The sequence below is a fragment of the Palaemon carinicauda genome, chromosome 3 (genome assembly GCF_036898095.1).
Source record: "Palaemon carinicauda isolate YSFRI2023 chromosome 3, ASM3689809v2, whole genome shotgun sequence".
NCBI lineage: Eukaryota > Metazoa > Arthropoda > Malacostraca > Decapoda > Palaemonidae > Palaemon > Palaemon carinicauda.
The window spans coordinates 148,548,646-148,569,213 of NC_090727.1; the positions used below are offsets into that span (position 1 = coordinate 148,548,646).

Below are 20,568 nucleotides of genomic sequence, written 5' to 3' on the forward strand. Positions count from 1 at the left end.
TGTTAACAGCACTGGTTGTCGGTTGAACATGAAATTGCCTGTTATGTTTTTATGTTCTTTTTTCCTGGAGTTTATGTATATATAAATGGATGTTCTGTAATAAAGTTACTCAGTTGCTTTCATCCTGCCTTCTTAGTTACAGCCTCTCTCGGCTCGTCACAATATATATATATATATATATATATATATATATATATATATATATATATATATATATATATATATATATATATATGTGTGTGTGTGTGTGTGTGTGTGTGTATGTATGTGTGTGTATTTAAACTCAATGCAAAATCAACTTGGCTGTTTTTTTAAAGTTTTATCACTAACATTCGTGATTTTCCTTTTTCCTCAAAAGCAACAAACAGATTTTTTTATAGAATTCTTTCTGACACAGCGAGATTCATTTTATTATTATTATTATCATTATTATTATAATTATTAGCTAAGCTACAACCCTAGTTGGAAAAGCATTCAGTAAAAACATGTTCCATTCTCTCTCTCTGTATGTATATGTGTGTATGTATATATATATATATATATATATATATATATATATATATATATATATATATAGATATATATATATATATATATATATACATATATATATATATATATATATATATCATATCCATGAAAGGAAAAGTGAAGACTCCAATCAAGTCTTCACTTTTCCTCTCATCGCTATGATACCAGTTTTATGCTTTACACGTGTTAGGTGCCCTAGTTTTTACAAACATATATATATATATATATATATATATATATATATAGAGAGAGAGAGAGAGAGAGAGAGAGAGAGAGAGAGAGAGAGAGAGAGAGAGAGAGAGAGAGAGAGAGATACGCATTATATATACTGTGTATATATAAGTATATATATATTCCACTGTTCACTGGAAATTCAATTGATAGGACTCCACTAATATTAACTTTGTTTTTGCAGTTGTTATGCTCATGAACGGACTTACATCAAATTTACATATTTAAGAGGAACTCAGGACTTGCCACAAGGTTGGCGGGTGCATACAATCAAAGGCTTTTTCATAATCCACAAATGTCATCAAAAGTGGATTTCTATATTCTACACATTGCTGGAACAACCTGTCCTAAAATGAAAATTGGGTCAGTACAACTTTTACTTTATCTAAATCCTGCTTGTTCATCTCTCAGCTTTTCATCATTCTTTTTCTCTAGTCTCTTTAGAATGAGCATACTATATATTTACATGACAACTGACGTAAGTGTGATGCCTCTATAATTATTGCAATCAGTCAGATCTTTTGTTTTTTTGCCACTTTCACCAACACTCCTAGCTCTCATTCATCAGGTTTTGCCTTTTCACGCAACATTCTACAAACTAATCTTGTAAGTTTTGGGAGTCTCTCCATTTTCGGCCAATATTATCTCAGCAGGTATTCCATCATATCCAGGGGCTTTCCATCTCTTTAGTGTTTTAAGGATAGCCTCGACTTCAAACACACTGAATTCATTCATAGGCCAATCAAGGTCTTAATCAACTTCAGGTATATCAATCAAATTATTCCCTTCATATCTCCTATTCATGACCTCACTAAAGTGTTCCTTCCAACGTTACATTTTTTTTCATCTTCTCTTGTTATAACAGATCCATCTCTCTTTTTAATCGGTATATGGTTCTTATTATTTGCCCCAGTAGAGCTATCATTAATAATTCTATGAGCAATTCTTACATCATAGCCACACCCTGAATTCATAGCTTTGTCAGCTTCATCTTCTTTCCTGTCTAAATATTCTCTCTAGTCATTCCTGTCTTTTCTTTTGACTGGATTGGTAACAGGAAATCAGTTGACCTACAGCCTGGTGATGACGCTGTCCATATTAGCAGAACACCACAGGACTTGCACAGTCTACTCACCAAAATGTATGAAATATCACATGAGTTCAGGCTCAAGATAAATAGAAGAAAGACAGAGATTATGAGAAGAGAATATGCAATGGAAGATGAAAAATCCTTGGAAACAGAAACGATCAATGAGGTGGAATTATTTAAATATTTAGGAACTGGTAGAGGGATGCGTGCTGTTGCCATGGCTTGTTTCAAACTCGGAATAGAAGCTTGGTAAATTAGTGACAGATTTTAGAAGGGTATGTGAGAGAAGGAAGTTGAGAGTTAACGTGAATAAGAGTAATGTTATGAGATGCACGAGAAGGGAGGGTAGTGCGAGATTGAATGTCATGTTGAGGAAGTAGATCAGTTCAAGAACTTGGTGTCTGTTGTTGCAGCAAATGGTGGAGTGGAAGCAGATGACGTCAGAGAGTGAATGAAACGATGCAAAGTGTTGGGGGCAGTGAAGGGAGTGGTAAAGAATAGAGGGTTAGGCATGAATGTAAAGAGAGTTCTGTATGAAAAAGTGATTGTACCAACTGTGATGTATGGATCGGAGAAACAGAAATTGAATGTGTTTGAGATGAAGTGTCTGAGGACTATGGCTATTGTATCTTGATTAGATAGGGTTAGGAACAAAATAGTAAGGGTGAGAACGGGTGTAAGAAATTATTTAGCCGTTAGAGTGGATATGAATGTGTTGAGGTGGTTTGGCCATGTTGAGAAAATGTAAAGTGGCTGCCTGCTAAAGAAGGTGATGAGTGCAAGAGTTGATGGGAGAAGTGCAAGAGGAAGGCCAAGGTTTGGGTGGATGGATGGAGTGAAGAAAGCTCTGGATAATAGGAGGATAGATGTGAGAGGCAAGAGAGCGTGCTAAAAATAGGAATGAATGGCGAGCAATTACGACGCAGTTCCATTAGGCCCTGCTGCTTCCTCCGGTCGCCTCGGTGACCGCGGAGATAGTAGCAGTAGGGGATTCAGCGCATGAAACTTCATCTGTGGTGATGGTGAATAATGGGGGAGGATGGGCTGGCACCCTAGCAGTACCAGCCAAACTCGACTGAGAGAGGAAAGGTCCCCTTTTGTTCATTTGTTTGATGTCTGTTACCCCCCCCAAATTGGGGGAAGTGCTTTGGTAAATAGAATAGATAATCTTTAATACAGGATCTTTAGAATTTGAGTTTAATGAAAGATTAAAAAAGTAAATCGGAAATGGCTATGTTAAGTAAAATTTGGAAGTCAATTCGCCGGAAACTACATATAAAAATGCAGGCTATATATCAGTTTAGTGAGATCGGTATTACTGCGTGGGCATGAGTCGTGGTATGACAATGAAACAATATCCAACATATAATAAAATGTCTTGTTTTGATACCTAATATTTTCATAACCTAAAAAGATACTTAAATTGACCAAATAAAGATAATGCCTAATCATAGTTTTATATATTGTTTATTAATCGGGTACTTAAGAAAATTCATGTTTTTAAATACTAATTATCATTATCATACATTGGCATGTAATTTAATGGGTGCAAATAATTATGATCTCTTTATACGTTTTCCTATTAGAAAGTATTGCGGAACAGAATCGATTAGATATTCAAGGAAAATCATCTATACTAAAATAATTGAGATATTTCTCTATCATTCGTCATAAGAATAAATTGTATCTTGCAGATATGTCCAAGATATCTACCCTTTCCTTTCTTTTTCTATTTGAAAATATTGTGGCAGTTTTTCTTTATCTCGGTGAAATAAAAAACCTTGGAAAGACGCAACAAAGTGTGAAGAAATTATATATAAAACATTTATTGATAAAGTGTCAGGGTTTCGCGAGCAAAATTGGCAATGAAAATGAAATATGGTCCAGAGTTTACTTTGTCTCCTTTGAATTTATTTGTTTTCGCTATTTTCATTTATCTGTCAGAAGAAAACTTAACCTGTAACTGTTAATGTAGATGTAATTTCAATTATTCACGTTACAATTCATATGAGAGAGAGAGAGAGAGAGAGAGAGAGAGAGAGAGAGAGAGAGAGAGAGAGAGAGAGAGAGAGAGCATTTAACTTTCCAGTTTTATCAACAACAAATAGAATAACATCAAAATATTTCCTTCAATATTTTATCTTTTATTTGATGTTTACGTAAAATGATTTCCCCCCCCCTCTCTCTCTCTCTCTCTCTCTCTCTCTCTCTCTGTTCGTCCTTGCCTTCAAGAGACAATAAGTGGTCTCCAAATCTCCTTTCTCCCCCTGGGTGGCATTTCTGTCCTTTGGACGGGCCATGATGGGTTCCACCTTCCTTTCCATCTCAACCGAGGCAACCCCCCTCTCTCTCCCTTCCTTATAAGGGAGTGCACGTCTCGCATGGCACTCTTCGTTGGATATATAAGGACCAGCGAACTTTGGCCCAGCATCAGAAGGTGCTCCAACTCCAACCATGAAAGCCGTACGTCTCTGCCACCGAGTTTCGTTAACGATCTCAATTTCAAATTGTGTTTTTGAGTTTCAGTGTCTACTCGAATTTGGTGTTTTTTAGTGATATAGCTAAAACCATAACATAAGATCATTTAATTGAAATTCAGTAGATATCATCAAGATCTATACATGATTTTCTTTCTAAGGTATTCGTCCTCTGCCTGGTCGCCCTGGCCTCCGCCGCCCCCAAGCCTCAGGGAGACGCCCCTGTGGTGGCCATCTTGAGGGACGAACGCGTCGACCAAGGAGACGGAAACTTCAACTACGCCTTCGAGGCCGACAACGGCATCTCCATGCAGGTCTCCGGAACCCCAGGTTCCGAGGGCCAGGTCAACATGGAGGGCGTCTACCTGTAAGTCCCAGGTCACCTTAATTAACACAGGTCTTGTTTTTAAATGAAGAAACATTACTGTTTATTTTGATGATCTAACTGTGACTGGTGGCAGCTTTATGCTAATGTTGTGTTGTGCCTTGCAGTCTTCCTCTGGCTGACGGAGGCTTCGCCGAGATTCGCTTCATCGCCAACGAGAACGGCTTCCAGCCCTCAGGAGACATCCTCCCCACCCCCCACCCACTGCCCGCCCACGCCATCGAGCAGATCCGATTCGCTGAGGAACAGAGAGCTGCTGGAGTCACCTTCGAATAAACGACCCGACTCGATTAGAAATATTACTTATTTTTCCGTCATTCTAAATGTGATATAACTTAGGATAATAAATTCATTTTGTTTCTGACAAGATTTTATTTTAACCTCAATTTATCGAATTATATAAAAGTCTTGATCATGTTAAAACATTTACGAGGTTGAGTACCGTTCCTCAGTAATAATTATTATCGTCTATAGGTAGTATATTGACCAAAAGCACCAGCCACCAGTTGAGATACTATCAGGAGAGAGTTATTGGGTCATTTGACGGTTCAGATAATACTACATTGGACCCCTCTCTCGTTACGGCTAATTTTTCTTTTGCCTACACATGCACTGAATGGTCTGGCCTATTCTTTAAACAATCTCCTCGTTCCTCAGACACCTGAGAACACCAAGCAAACCAAGAAATTTTTCACTCAAGGCCTATATACTAACTTAAATTACCCAGTAATTGCTTTCCTCTTGGTAAGGGTAGAATAAACTCTTTAGCTATGGTAAGCAGCTCTTCTACGAGGACACTCCAAAATTAAACCATTATTTTCTAGACTTCGATAGTGCCATAGCCTCTGTACCATGGTCTTTCACTCTCTTGGGTTAGAGTTCCATTGCTTGAAGGTACACTCAGGTACACTCTATATACTATATTTCTTCATGTCCTTTCCTCATTGGGCTATTTTTCCGGTTGGAGCCCATAAGCTTATATCATCCAGCTTTTGTTATGAATAATAATAATAAATAAAAAGAAACCGGTTTCCAATGAAAAAAAAAATCATATAATCACCAAATAAACACAAAAGCTTAAAAGAATATTTTTACCATAAGAATAGCAATGATGGCAATCTAAATGCGTTGTAATTGTTTTCTTTTTTATTTAGTAATTATTAATATTTTTGTGTAGAGCACCTTTATACTTATTTCATTCTTATGAATAAATACTCATAGTTTTGTGGAAGGTATACTGAATACATACAGGTAAATGTATAAAAGTCAACTGAACGAATATCAATGGGATATTAAAGTTTCATTTTGGTTTACCTTTTTAAAACTAAACCAAATAAAACTAGAAAATAAAAGAACTTTGGTTCGCTTACAGTTGAAAAACTGACATTTTCTCTAAAACTTAAAGACTGTTCTTTCCCTATTCGAATACTTCTTTAACTATTAACAAAACCATAATATTAATCTTTGTTTTTAAAAAATACACTGAAAATTCTACTTCTTCTCAACATTAAAAAAAATCACATAATTTAGAAATGAGTGAATCTTTTAGCAAACTTTTATAAAGATGAAAATATGTTTATAGATGATCGCTTGTCTAAAAACAGGAGCGAAAACATAACCTCATTCTAAGTTCGTTGGCGGAGGTAATAAAGTTTACCTACGCAGAAGCAAACGGGATAGTAATAAGAAGTCGAGATGATAATCAGGAATGAGGAACAATATCTCAACTGATTGATTGATTGATTTGGTGTTTTCTGGCATCCTGACATCTAAGGTCATTGACCATTACAATGATCAAACAAACGGACGGAGACTTTTTGAAGAGACTTTGCATTTTAGACTTTTGTATTTCATAATTGAATTAAGTATTACCTTTACAGGATTACTCTTTGATATGAAAGTGTAATGTAGAGTAAATAAACTTATCTATAAACACGAGAACTGGATTGTAAGAATGAATAGAATTCATTTTGCAGTTGAAATGTTTACCTGATTCGATGGAAAAAATCCTGGATATAAAATGATTTTAGGGGACCTTCATTCGATTAAATATGATAAAATAAATTACCCTATCTTAATCAAAGCCTGAAGATAAGATTAACTTGTGGTATGAATGGTTATGATGTAGATGTTTCTTTTACTTTGGCGAATTGAAATAGCTTTAATCGAAGCTGTCATCTTTCTTTGAGAGGACTAACCTCTAATAAAATTAATTTTAGGAAAGGAGCTTTATAATTTTCCTATATAAATTTTCGGTCATGAAATAAAGAAAAATTCATTTCAGAAAAATAATCTCTATATACTTTTCAACACACATTTTATAATTATGTTTAGCATTGAAAGATTTAGTTATAGTAGGGTGTTAAATACTGGAAAACTAATTAACGTAATTTCTAATTCAGTTCCTATTTAGGATTCAATCTGGAATATGACGTCCTTTTATCTGGGCGATTGGCTCATCTCGAAAAGGTACAGTAATGAAGGGGCCTCCTTATTAGGGGATACCTGGAAACCTTTCTCCTTTTGGGTTACTAAATCATTCATCCTGCTTTCTTGTGAGGTTGTTGAATTATTCAATCTAATAACATCCAGAATCTCAGGATAATTCCACATACGTTCCTGAATTATTCGATCTTTTTACTTGAGAGGCTGGAAAAAAATATTAAAATAGGTTTTAGGGAGTTTCTGGAGTTGAATTATTCAACCTAGTTCTTCTTAGGTTATGGAGATATTCACTATTTCTTTTGGGATTTTTGAATTATTTGACATTGAATCACTCTGGGATTGGCTTACTCGACTTGCTTTTCTTTATGATTATAGAGTTAGCCGATATAATTTCTTTTGATAACTTTAAATACATTCACCTTGGAATATGAATAAATCAACTTGTTTTCCACTGACCTTAAGAATAGATAGACCTGATTTTCTCAGAGCATATATTATTCAAGGACGTGCTTTCTTCCTGGGGTGACCTCAACATTTGACATTTCTTTCTCTGGGGTTGTTGCATTATTCAACCTACATTAGTACAAGATTCCTAGACTATTTGACCTTCCTCATCTCAAGAGTGGAGTCTGTAGAATAAGCTTCGTTTCTTATAAGCAAGCTTAATTTGGGCAGTCATTGTCCACTCGACCTCCTGACGGAAGTGAACGGAAGAAAGAGAGAGGGAATGAAGAGCCATGAAAGCATGAAAGCAAAACTTGTGAATTTTTCCAATACCCTCAAAAAATGGTGATCTTATCTGGACTAGTACAAGATTCCTAGACTATTTGACCTTCCTCATCTCAAGAGTGGAGTCTGCTAGAATAAGCTTCGTTTGAAATGGAGAAGACTAATTTGGGTGACGATGGCCATCTCAACGTTTTCAACATGAAAACCGAAAGTAAGAGAAAGCAAATGAGCCACGGAAACAAGAGAGGAAAACTTGTGAATTTTTCCAATAACCTCAAAAAGGATGATCTTATTTGGACTCGTATGTTTCTAGATCTGTCTGTTCAGTGGTCATGAAAATACATTTCAATGTACCAACTGTATCAAATAAATGTTAAATACAGCAATAGATTAAATTTCATAGGAAAGAAGCTAATATCTTTGAATGTCAAAACTTTTTCGAAAACACTGACTTTTTATCTTCTCCATTCACACTTATTTTTGAGAGTCATTTCCTTAGTCCTCAATAGTTTTAAAATTGCACCTCATTTATGAGGGGTCAGTTATGATATCGATTTTGGTTATAGCCATTTGTTCATAGAAATATGTTAATAAATTTCCTAATTTCTTTAATAACCATCCAATATATATTTGCATTGATTATAATCTGAGGAAATAGTTTTTGATTGGCCAATTGACGAAATACTCAACCATAATCCTTTGCGAGATTTTCGATAAAGCTCCTTAGAAACTATTTGATTCCTTTGGCTGAGTAGTGCAGCACTTGACTCACGTCTGCTGGGTACGATAGATCCATCTGGAATACTAGTATATGCGACCTTTCAAATATGATGTCTAGATATTTAGATAGATATGTACACACACATTGATTAGACCCTTCCTACGACCTACACCTTTTTTTCTCGTAGCACCCCCTTTTCACCAGGGTATGACTACCTCATCTCCCCGATATAAAGGACGGGGAGAAACCTAGTAATTATACATATGACAGTACCGCTGAGCGTAAGCGCATATTTATTTATGTATATATATATATATATATATATATATATATACATATATATATATATATATATATATATATATATATATATATTTATAGAGTATGTATATATATATATATACATATATATATATATATATATATATATATATATATATATAGTATGTATGTATGTACATATATATATATATATATCTATATATATATATATATATATATATATATATATATATATATATATATATATATATACAGTATATATATATATATATATATATATATATATATATATATATATGTATGTATGTATGTATATCATATGACACTTGCTCTTTATTATATACATGTCATCCTTCTGGGGTCAAGAATAACGGTGGGGGGCTAGCAACCACATCCTTCTGAAATCAGGGGACCCTAAACACTTCTTACACACACATACACACACACTCATATATACATACATATATATATATATATATATATATATATATATATATATATATATATATATATATATATATATACAATACATATATATACAGTGCATATATATATACATATATCTATATATGAACTTCTGTAAGTTACCGTTAGCAAACTGTTACATCCCACTTTCTGCTCATCACAGTTTCGTAGCAACAGTTGCGCCAACAGTCAACGCCAGCCCCCCCCCCCTCCCTACATCATACCTTCTCCCCCTTCGAGAATACCATGGCCACAGAATTAATGTCAAGTCATTTATCTCCACCTGATGACTTTAGATATCTGAAACTGGTAGACGGGTTTGTCCAAGGTCAAGGCACTGAAGGACCAAGTATTTTGCTGTTTTATTCATAATTTTTTCTCTGTCCTACGTCAGGAAGTCAAGGTTCCTTCAGGCCCTTCAACGTCATCAATCATGTCACCGCCTTTCCTTCTAAGCCTCTGCATCACATCCCTTCTCCAACTCGTCCCTCCTCCCTCCCGACCATCTTCACCATCCTATCTCACCCAACCACTTTCATTGGAAGTATCTTCATCTTTTCTTACAAGGTTATGGAAGTCCTCATAGTGCCCTCTCCCCCTCTCAGCCTCCCGTTGAAGTATTTAAAGGACCGTGGTGCCTTTGCCAGACATCAGTTCTTCGACTTCGATCAACCATGAAAGCTGTAAGAACTTTTGCTAAAGTTTCGTTGCCTCTTATGGGTTAGAAATTATTAAAATTTTTTAACCTACGAATATATGTGAAATTTTTTTTATTTACATAAGCTAAAAGATTAGGATGTTAATCATGTTTCTCTCCTTCAGTTATATCAAATTTTTTTTCTCCCAACAATATCTCTAGATCTTTGTCCTCTGCCTCGCCGCCCTGGCCTCCGCCGCCCCCAAGCCTCAGGGAGACGCCCCTGTGGTGGCCATCTTGAGGGACGAACGCGTCGACCAGGGAGACGGAAACTTCAACTACGCCTTCGAGGCCGACAACGGCATCTCCATGCAGGTCTCCGGAACCCCAGGTTCCGAGGGCCAGGTCAACATGGAGGGAGTCTATCTGTAAGTACCAGGTCACATTAATTAACCCAGGTCTTATTTTTGTTTGAAGAAACATTACTGTTTATTTTGATGCTCTAACTGTGAGTGGTGGCAGCTTTATTCTAATGCTGTGTTGTGCCTTGCAGTCTTCCTCTGGCTGACGGAGGCTTCGCTGAGATTCGCTTCATCGCCAACGAGAACGGCTTCCAGCCCTCAGGAGACATCCTCCCCACACCCCACCCACTCCCCGCCCACGCCATCGAGCAGATCCGCTTCGCTGAGGAACAGAGAGCTCTGGGAGTCACCTTCGAATAAAAGACTTCACAGCATCTTTGTCTCAACTTCTCGTCGACAATATTGATTTGTATATATTCATAATGATTTGTTATACTAAATAATACAAAATTGAAAAATAAACGAAGAATCAAGATATTTGCTGTTGTTAACTCCCCCCCCCCCTCACACACACACTACGAGTTTTGTATTGCAAGAAACGATATCGGTTTAATACCCTTAGATGTCAGGAAACTCAAAATCAATCAATCAAAGTTTTGTACTTTCCGATTACGTTTGTCAGCAAAAAACTTTGAATCTTGAGAATGAAGGTATCAAACCCAATGAATGTACCAAACCCAGTAAATGTATCAAACCCAATGAATGTACCAAACCCGGTGAATGTATCGAACCCAATGAATGTATCAAACCCAATGAATGTATGCTAACCCAAAGTGAATGTAAAAGTATTTTCTGATCCTAATTCTACATTCCTAAATCTCTTCAAGGTCAAAAAGGTGATGCCATCTGACCTGCCTTCGTTTGTTCTCCTATAAATGGAAGGTCAGTCTATTTCATTCTTTGATGCTAAACTAATTACTAAGTAGAGTGAGGTGGTACGGTCATGTCATGAGAAGAGATAAACAATATATTGGGAGGAGAGTGATGGAAATGGAGGTACAGGGAATAAGAAGGAGAGGGAGACCAAAGCATAAGTGGTTGGACTGTATCAAGGATGACCTTTGATCAAAGGGATTAAGTGGTGATGAAGTGTGGAACAGAGGTAGATGGAGAACGCTGGCCAGAAACATCGACCCCACATAAAAATGGGAAAAGATGCAGACAAAGAAGAAGAAGATGCTGAAATAATTACTATCTCAATGCAAAGAAATTTCAAATTTAATAACCTGGTACAAAGACCTAATAATAAGTTTTCGAAGTAGCACGTCAAGCCCTCCCAAAAATGCTGCACCACTTTCATTTCGCTTGCGCTCTCTCCTCTCTTACCTATCAAGCCCCTTCCGTTTCCGTACAACACTTCTTTCATATCTGGCATCTGATGTCTATTTTATTCCCTCCAAAATCCATCGAATTATTCACATTACTTCAATTCGTAAATCGTCCTCCATTATTGAAATGTCAAAACTAAAATAACTATATATCTCTTTTATCCTTTTTTGTTTCTACTTTTATCACGTTTAAAACACTTCTTGCTTCGTACCACGTTCTCTAATGGAATTTACCTTTAGCCGAGCATTTTACTGAGAGAGAGAGAGAGAGAGAGAGAGAGAGAGAGAGAGAGAGAGAGAGAGAGAGAGAGAGAGAGAGAGCAATATGAAATCTACTGCAAAGCAGTTTGACCTCGATGTCCTAGTTAAGGAACCTAGATAAAGCAAGTTAGAGGAAGATTCAACAAGACTGGTTAACTTTCTTCTTGGTATCACAAAATCATTTCTGCTGCTTTTGAAATAGACTTGCAATATTAACATATGTAAATTGATTTCAATTTCATATAAAGGTGGAATCATTCTCTTTTATCTAATTTCTTACATAAAAATTCACTTAAATCAGTTTTGATTTCATTATTATTATCTTCGTTAAAACCGAAGATTTTGCGAAGGGTATGTATTCACTTATGTCGTTGTTTATTAATTTGTTTATTTGTTTGTGAGCAACTTTACAAAGAAACGATTGTACCGATTTTGACCAAACTTGGTAATCATGTTGGGTATGACCCAAGGATGAACCTGTAACAGTTTGAATAAAGTACATCAAAGTACAAGTACGCAGCAGTATTTTCAAAATAATGGAAATCATAAGTAAATAACAAATTAATTTTTTTTTTGAGAACATTACGCAAAAAACTACTGAACCAAGTACAAATGCGCCTGTGGAACTAAGTGCAAAATAAGACTGCTTGGCGTGGCGAAGTCATGCTTTCTTGCTTTCTAATGAGTGTCCTATTTATCATTATATTATTACTAGCTAAGCTACAACCGTAGTTGGAAAAGCAGGATGCTATAAGCTCCAACAATGAAAAAATTAGCAATAGTGAGTAAAGAAAAAAAATAATAAATAAACTACAAGAAAACAATTAATTATATATTATTTCAAGAAGAGAAACAACATTAAAACAGATCTTTCATATGCAGTATAAACTATAAAGCGAGACTTATGTCAGCCTGTTCAACATTGAAAGTTTCGTTGCTTTAACTGAATGATTAGGAAGATCAGCAATTCTTCTTAATTCAACTTGATTTGAACTTGTGAAATCTTAGTTCTCAAATGGACAAGCGTCGACTTTGGCATAATCCTCTAACTCTTGTCAAATAAATCTGAACCTGTCTTGACCCAAGAGACTTAAAAAGCTTTTGTCCTTGCTTAAGGATGTCTCCGTGTCCTTCGATAGCATCCTTGAGGATGCTAATGGCCGTAAGATTAGCGGTGTTAAGATAAGCTAGTTTGAGTTCGTTCAGTCAGGGACATCCAGGTAGAGGGAGAGGCCATCTCGCTGGGCCTATCTTGTTCCCACCTATACAGTGACCTCCTGCCCTCTCGCGGCGTAACTCTGTAACTAATCTCTCAAAACTGAATTGTTGATGCTACCATTATTAATGTCATTATTATCATCGTTATTATTGTTGTTAGTATCATTGGAAAATACTCGGCAATGGCCCATGAATATGTATGTATGTATGTATGTATGTATGTATGTATATATATATAAATATATATATATATATATATATATATATATATATATATATATATATATATATATATATATATATATATATAGATAGATAGATAGATATAGATATATATAAACACACACACACATATATATATATATATATATATATATATATATATATATATATATATATATATATATATATACATATATATGTATGTATACAGCCTATATATATATATATATATATATATATATATATATATATATATATATATATATATATATAGACATAGATATATATAAACACACATATATATACATATATATGTATGTATACAGCCTATATATATATATATATATATATATATATATATATATATATATATATATATATATATATATATATATATATATATATGTGTGTGTGTGTGTGTGTGTCTGTTTACGTTTAAGTCATTGCGGATTTGTTCCACATTTGATTGAATCAACCTTTTATTATCATTATCATCATTGCTATCTTATCAGCCAATTTGAAACCCTATCAAGAAAAGGATAACGAATGAATTGAATGAAATGTTGAACTTCTCGATGAAGCCAAGCTTTGTGGACGGGAAGTCACTTCAGAGCCAGAAAAAAAGAGGGTAACCAACACAGCTCAGCGTAAACAACAAATAAATATAAGGAGAAACGAAAGGTTCGTATAAATATTCTCTTTAATGCAGAATCATAATCGGCACACTTAAAACACCTTCTGCCATTAGAAATATTTGAAGAGGAGTAATTATAGAAGTGGCTTGTTCCTCCGTCAATAAGATGAAGACACAAACACAAGGCAGTCACGATGTTGTAGTACTCGTTCGAGGAGTGAAAGGACGGGGGTGGGGGTGTGGGGTGATTGTTCATGTAGAACATAATCCTTTGATAGTAATGAGCATTCATTGCTCTTCGGTACTGGACGTCGTTGATAACTGTCTATACGGTGAAATTCATAATGGTTTCATATACAAATTTATTTAATCATAACCAGAGAATTGAAATAGTGAGAGACTACTGCATAGCATTTAACAGATTTCTTTTAATCTAACTATATGATTCCTAAACAATATATATATATATATATATATATATATATATATATATATATATATATATATATATGTGTGTGTGTGTGTGTGTGTGCATGTCTGCACGTGTACGTGCATGTGTATGTATAATTATGTATATATAGGAATATATAGATACATATATATTATATATACATTTCTCTATCTATCTATCTACTTATGTATATAATATGCATATATTATATAGCCTGTATATATATATATATATATATATATATATATATATATATATATATATATATACATATATATATTATACCAATTGTGTGTTACACGATCGTACATAGTAACATTTTTTTTTTTTTTTTTTGTATATCTTATGCTTTGTATCTTCGCTCTCCCCTCGCACTGATAGGGACCTGAAATAACATGTCTGTTTTTCTCAACGTTAACTGTTAACAGAACCGGTTGTCGGTTGAACATGAAATTGCCTGTTATATTTTTATGTCCTTTTTGCCTGAAGTTTATGTATATATAAACGGATGTTCTGTAATAAAGTTAATCAGTTGCTTTCATCCTGCCTTCTTAGTCACAGGCTCTCTCGTCTCGTCACATTGGTGACCCCGGGAGTCAACTCGATTCTCCCGCCTTCCACCCCCCCCCCCCCTGGTCATTGGTGCTATGGCGGACTCCACGGAAGTTGACGACGCCCCATTGAAACTTTCGTCGTTTGCCATCAGAGAGGTGTTTGCATGGTTTCAACGCTCAGAAGTCCAGTTCCGTATCAAGGGCGTGGCTCGCTCAACTACCAAAGCAGATTATGTTCTCGCGGCGATACCCGAGGACACCTTCCCGGAAATATCCGACTGGCTTTGTGAACAAGGAGACACCCCAAGAAAGTATGACGACCTCAAAACATACCTTCTGCAGCAGTACTCGCCGTCGCCAGCCACCTGTATAGCAAAGCTTTTTCAGCTCTCTCAAAAACCGTTTGGGGACCAAAGGGCTTCCCTCGCCCTCCGGAAAATGACCAGTATCGCTCGCCTGCAACCTGCCGCAGACGGCTCTCCTCGTGAGGTGAAACTACTTCATGCCCTTTGGATATGCCGTTTACCCAGACTTGTACGCGCTGCCATACCCGATGTTGATAGTTTACCCATAAAGTAATTGATGACCAGAGCCCACGCCCTTATGGATAGCCACTTCATGAACTTCAAGACCTCCATCAACGTCTCCCCTCCTTACAAAGAGGACGCCTATTCTGCGTCAATCGAAGCTGACGTGAATGCCGTAGGACATACACGCCCACCCCGTGACGTGCCGGAGCAGCGACAAAGCCACCCATCAACCACCACTCGCTCGCGCCCCAACCAATGACTTCTACAGCCACTTACTGTTGCCCTTCGGCCGCAGTTTTGCTAGTACCACTAGAGATTCGGGGCAGCCGCGAAGAAATGTGCCAAGGATTGTCAGTGGCCAAAAAACGTGTAAGTAGGCCATCGGTCATGGCGGTGGCCTCCAGTGTTTCTAATCTTTTCTTTTTATATGATGCAGGACAAGGCGTGCGATTTTTGGTAGACACGGGTGCTTGCCGTTCTCTTTTGCCAAGGGAACTCTTTAGGACACGACGTAGTCTGTCTACGTCTGCTGACGTCCGCCTGGTAGCTGCCAACGGATCTGCGATACCCACCTACGGTTACGAGAACCTCAAATTATCGTTTGGAAAGGGTAAATTTAATTGGAAGTTTCTCGTTGCTGACGTCACATTGCCAATCCTCGGTACGAATTTCCTCTCTCATTTCTTCCTTATGGTCGATGTCACCCATCGACAATTGGTCAACGTAGAATCGTATTTGTTGATACCTCTTCAACCCGCCCCCTCCAACCTCGCTCTCCACATCAGCGCACCCACAGATGCCTACGCCCACCTCCTCACGTCGTACCCAGAAGTTTTCCGTCCAGAACTTCGCCAAACGCCCACGGCTCCTACCAAGCACGGTATTTATCACCATATCAAGACGATGGAACCCCCGGTCTTCACAAAATTCAGACGTCTGCCACCGGAACGATTGGCAGCCGCCAAACAGACGTTCGCTGAAATGGAGGAAATGGGCCTTTGCCAAAAGGCCTCCACCCCATGGTCGTCACCCTTACACATCGTTCTGAAGAAAGACGGCTCACTCCGTCTATGCGGGGATTACAGGTGCCTGAACATGCAAAGAGAAATGAATCTATATCCCCTGCCAAACAGCGCCGACGTGACCTCCTACTTGCACAAAGCGAAGGTTTTCTCCACGTTCGACCTCCTGAAGGGGTATTATCAGGTGCCTATGAACCCAGAAGACATCCCAAAGACCGCCATCACCACTCCATTTGGTACTTACACCTTCAATTACTCCTGTTTTGGCCTTCGTAATGCTGGGGCCACTTTTCAGCGTCTCAGGGATGTTATCTTAGGGGATCTCCCTTTCTGTGTATGTTATGTAGACGACATACTTGTGTTCTCTTCCTCAAAAGAGGAACACCTTCGTCACCTGCGCATCGTGCTCGACAGCCTGCAACAAAACGGCCTTGTAGTCTGGTACGACAAGTGTACCTTTGGCGCCAATGAAGTGTCGTTCTTAGGGCACCACATCACTCCTGGAGTCCATCCCCTCCCTGACAAGGTAGTAGCCGTCCAAAACTTCCCCACGCCCTTGACCGTCAAAGCTCTGCAGGTATTCTTGGGTATGATCAACTATTATCACCGTTTTCTGCCAGCCATTGCTGCCACTCTTGCTCCCCTCTACGCCTCCCTCAAGGGCAAGCCAAAAGACCTGAAGTGGGGTCCCCTTATAGAAGCAGCCTTCTGCAATGTAAAGAAGGCCCTATCAACCGCTGCAGGTTTCACTTTTCCCATCCCACATGCCCCTCTCCTACTCTTCACCGATGCCAGCGACGTCGCTATTGGTGCAGTACTCGAACAGGTGGGCAACGGTTCGCCCCGCCCATTGGCCTTCTTCAGCAGAAAACTGTCCAAGGCAGAATCGGGTTATTCTACCTTCGATCGCGAATTGCAGGAGGTGCACTTGGCTGTCCGTCACTTTCGCCATTTCTTAGAGGGTACGCCCCTCGTCATTCGCACAGACCCCATGACTCTCGTGCACGCCTTCACTCGACAGTCTGACGCCTGGTCCGCCCATCAATGCCGACATCTCTCCGCCGTAGCTGAATACAATTGCACCCTTCAACACGTTCCTGGGAAAATGAATCCCGTTGCCTATGCCCTGTCAAGAAACACGTTGGCTACCGTTCAACTGGGATTGGATTATAACGCCTTGGCTGAAGCCCAACGACAGGATCCAGAGTATCAAGCATGTAGGACATCCTGCACATCCCTCCGTTGGGAAGACATTCCCGTCGACGACTCAACCCCCACCCTCCTCTGTGCTCCCATGCGCCGACAGGTGTGTGATTTCATTCACCGATTTTCACATCCCTCGTGCCGTTCTACTGCACAGCTACTGAAGACGAAGTTCATTTGGCACGGCATTTCTAAGGATGCTAAGGATTGGGTCCGCGCCTCTACTTCTTGCCAAACTTCCAAAATACATCGACACACGGATTCAGGAGTGGGCACCTTTCCTCAACCTCAGCGTCGTTTTGCCCACTTTCTTGTCGACGTTGTAAGCCCCCTACCCACATCACAAGGACATCGTTACCTCTTTACCATCATCGACCGCTCCACTCGTTGGCCTGAAGCCATTCCAATGGAAACTGCAATGTCCGTCTCATGTACATCTTCCTTACTCTCAGGATGGATTGCAAGATTTGGTATCTCTGAGCATATTACTTCTGACAAGGGTACCACTTTCACCTCTCAATTGTGGACATCATTAGCCAATCTCCTGGGCATCACCCTACATCAGACAATTGCTTACAACCCCGCTGCCAATGGAATGGTTGAACGTTTTCATCGCACCCTCAAAGCGGCTTTGATATCCCACTGCAAGGATTCCAACTGGTTTACTCATCTTCCCTGGGTCCTCCTGTGACTAGGGACCACTCCTAAAGACACCCTCGATGTCTCGGCACCTGAAATGGTGTATGGCGACCCATTGGTCATCCCTGCCGAAATTTTTCCTTCTGCAACCTCCTTTGACGATCTCCAGCACATATGTCACGTCGTGGGAAAATTTACTCCATGCTGCCAGACTTACAAGCCCCCAGCAAAGCATCACATACCGACAGACTTACACTCTGCAACGCAAGTCTTCCTACGCAACGACACTAGCAAGCCACCACTAACGCCCCCTTAGACAGACCCTTTCCTTGTGATCAGACGCAGACCGAAAGCATTCCTACTAAACATTCGTGGCAAAGAAGACTGAGTCTCCATTAATCGTCTAAAACCTGCTTATCTCCCGCCAGATGACCCGCCTACAGTTCGCCTCTCTAGATCAGGACACCCTATTTAACATATACAGTATGTCATTTTTAGGCGGGGAGCCATGTACCAACCGTGTGTTACACGATCGTACAAAGTAACGACATTTCCTTTTTTTTTGTACATAATATGCTTTGAATCTTTCCTTCGCACTGATAGGGACCTGAAATAAAATGTCTGTTTTTCTCAACGTTAACTGTTAACAGCACCGGTTGTCGGTTGAACATGAAATTGCCTGTTATATTTTTATGTTCTTTTTGCCTGGAGTTTATGTATATATAAATGGATGTTCTGTAATAAAGTTACTCAGTTGCTTTCATCCTGCCTTCTTAGTTACAGCCTCTCTCGGCTCGTCACAATATATATATATATATATATATATATATATATATATATATATATATATATATATATATATATATATGTGTGTGTGTGTGTGTGTGTGTGTGTGTATGTATGTGTGTGTATTTAAACTCAATGCAAAATCAACTTGGCCGTTTTTTTAAAGTTTTATCACTAACATTCGTGATTTTCCTTTTTTCTCAAAAGCAACAAACAGATTTTTCATAGAATTCTTTCTGACACAGCGAGATTCATTTTATTATTATTATTATCATTATTATTATAATTATTAGCTAAGCTACAACCCTAGTTGGAAAAGCAGTCAGTAAAAACATGTTCCATTCTCTCTCGCTGTATGTATATGTGTGTATGTATATATATATATATATATATATATATATATATATATATATATATATATATATATATATATATATATATATACATACATATACATATATATAAATATATATATATATATATATATATATATATATATATATATATATATATATATCATATCCATGAAAGGAAAAGTGAAGACTCCAATCAAGTCTTCACTTTTCCTCTCATCGCTATGATACCAGTTTTATGCTTTACACGTGTTAGGTGCCCTAGTTTTTACAAACATATATATATATATATATATATATATATATATATATATATATATAGAGAGAGAGAGAGAGAGAGAGAGAGAGAGAGAGAGAGAGAGAGAGAGAGAGAGAGAGAGAGAGAGAGAGAGAGAGAGATACGCATTATATATACTGTGTATTTATAAATATATATATTTTCCACTGCTCACTGGAAATTCAATTGATAGGACTCCACTAACATTAACTTTGTTTTTGCAGTTGTTATGCTCATGAACGGACTTACATCAAATTTAGATATCTAAGAGGAGCTCAGGACTCGCCACAAGGTTGGTGGGTGCTTACAATCAAAGTTTTTTTCATAATCCACAAATGTCATCAAAAGTGGATTTCTATATTCTACACATTGCTGGAACAACCTGTCCTAAAATGAAAATTGGGTCAGTACAACTTTTACTTTATCTAAATCCTGCTTGTTCATCTCTCAGCTTTTCATCATTCTTTTTCTCTAGTCTCTTTAGAATGAGCATACTATATATTTACATGACAACTGACGTAAGTGTGATGCCTCTATAATTATTGCAATCAGTCAGATCTTTTGTTTTTTTGCCACTTTCACCAACACTCCTAGCTCTCATTCATCAGGTTTTGCCTTTTCACGCAACATTCTACAAACTAATCTTGTAAGTTTTGGGAGTCTCTCCATTTTCGGCCAATATTATCTCAGCAGGTATTCCATCATATCCAGGGGCTTTCCATCTCTTAAGTGTTT

General features: G+C 37.7%; 3 protein-coding genes across 3 annotated transcripts in view; 2 read left to right on the forward strand and 1 right to left on the reverse strand.

Moving 5' to 3' along the window:
- The window catches only part of Hakai (E3 ubiquitin-protein ligase Hakai), a 263,961-nt gene that overhangs the window by 163,651 nt on the left and 79,742 nt on the right, over nucleotides 1-20,568 (reverse strand). The gene's annotated exons all lie outside the window — the stretch shown is intronic.
- Nucleotides 4,262-5,049, forward strand: LOC137637926 (cuticle protein AMP4-like). Its single transcript, XM_068370034.1, has 3 exons — nucleotides 4,262-4,315; nucleotides 4,491-4,696; nucleotides 4,822-5,049. The coding sequence occupies exons 1-3, from the start codon at nucleotides 4,307-4,309 to the stop codon at nucleotides 4,988-4,990; spliced, it is 384 nt and encodes a 127-aa protein (XP_068226135.1). The 5' UTR covers nucleotides 4,262-4,306; the 3' UTR covers nucleotides 4,991-5,049.
- On the forward strand, nucleotides 9,968-10,831 carry LOC137637928 (cuticle protein AMP4-like). The gene is made up of 3 exons (XM_068370035.1): nucleotides 9,968-10,039; nucleotides 10,216-10,421; nucleotides 10,547-10,831. The coding sequence occupies exons 1-3, from the start codon at nucleotides 10,031-10,033 to the stop codon at nucleotides 10,713-10,715; spliced, it is 384 nt and encodes a 127-aa protein (XP_068226136.1). The 5' UTR covers nucleotides 9,968-10,030; the 3' UTR covers nucleotides 10,716-10,831.

What these genes read in the sequence shown, in the direction of transcription:
- LOC137637928 (XM_068370035.1), top strand. An exon ending in AACATGGAGGGAGTCTATCT is followed by an intron (nt 10,422 to 10,546) that starts GTAAGTACCAGG and finishes TGTGCCTTGCAG; the next exon opens with TCTTCCTCTGGCTGACGGAG.
- LOC137637926 (XM_068370034.1), top strand. An exon ending in AACATGGAGGGCGTCTACCT is followed by an intron (nt 4,697 to 4,821) that starts GTAAGTCCCAGG and finishes TGTGCCTTGCAG; the next exon opens with TCTTCCTCTGGCTGACGGAG.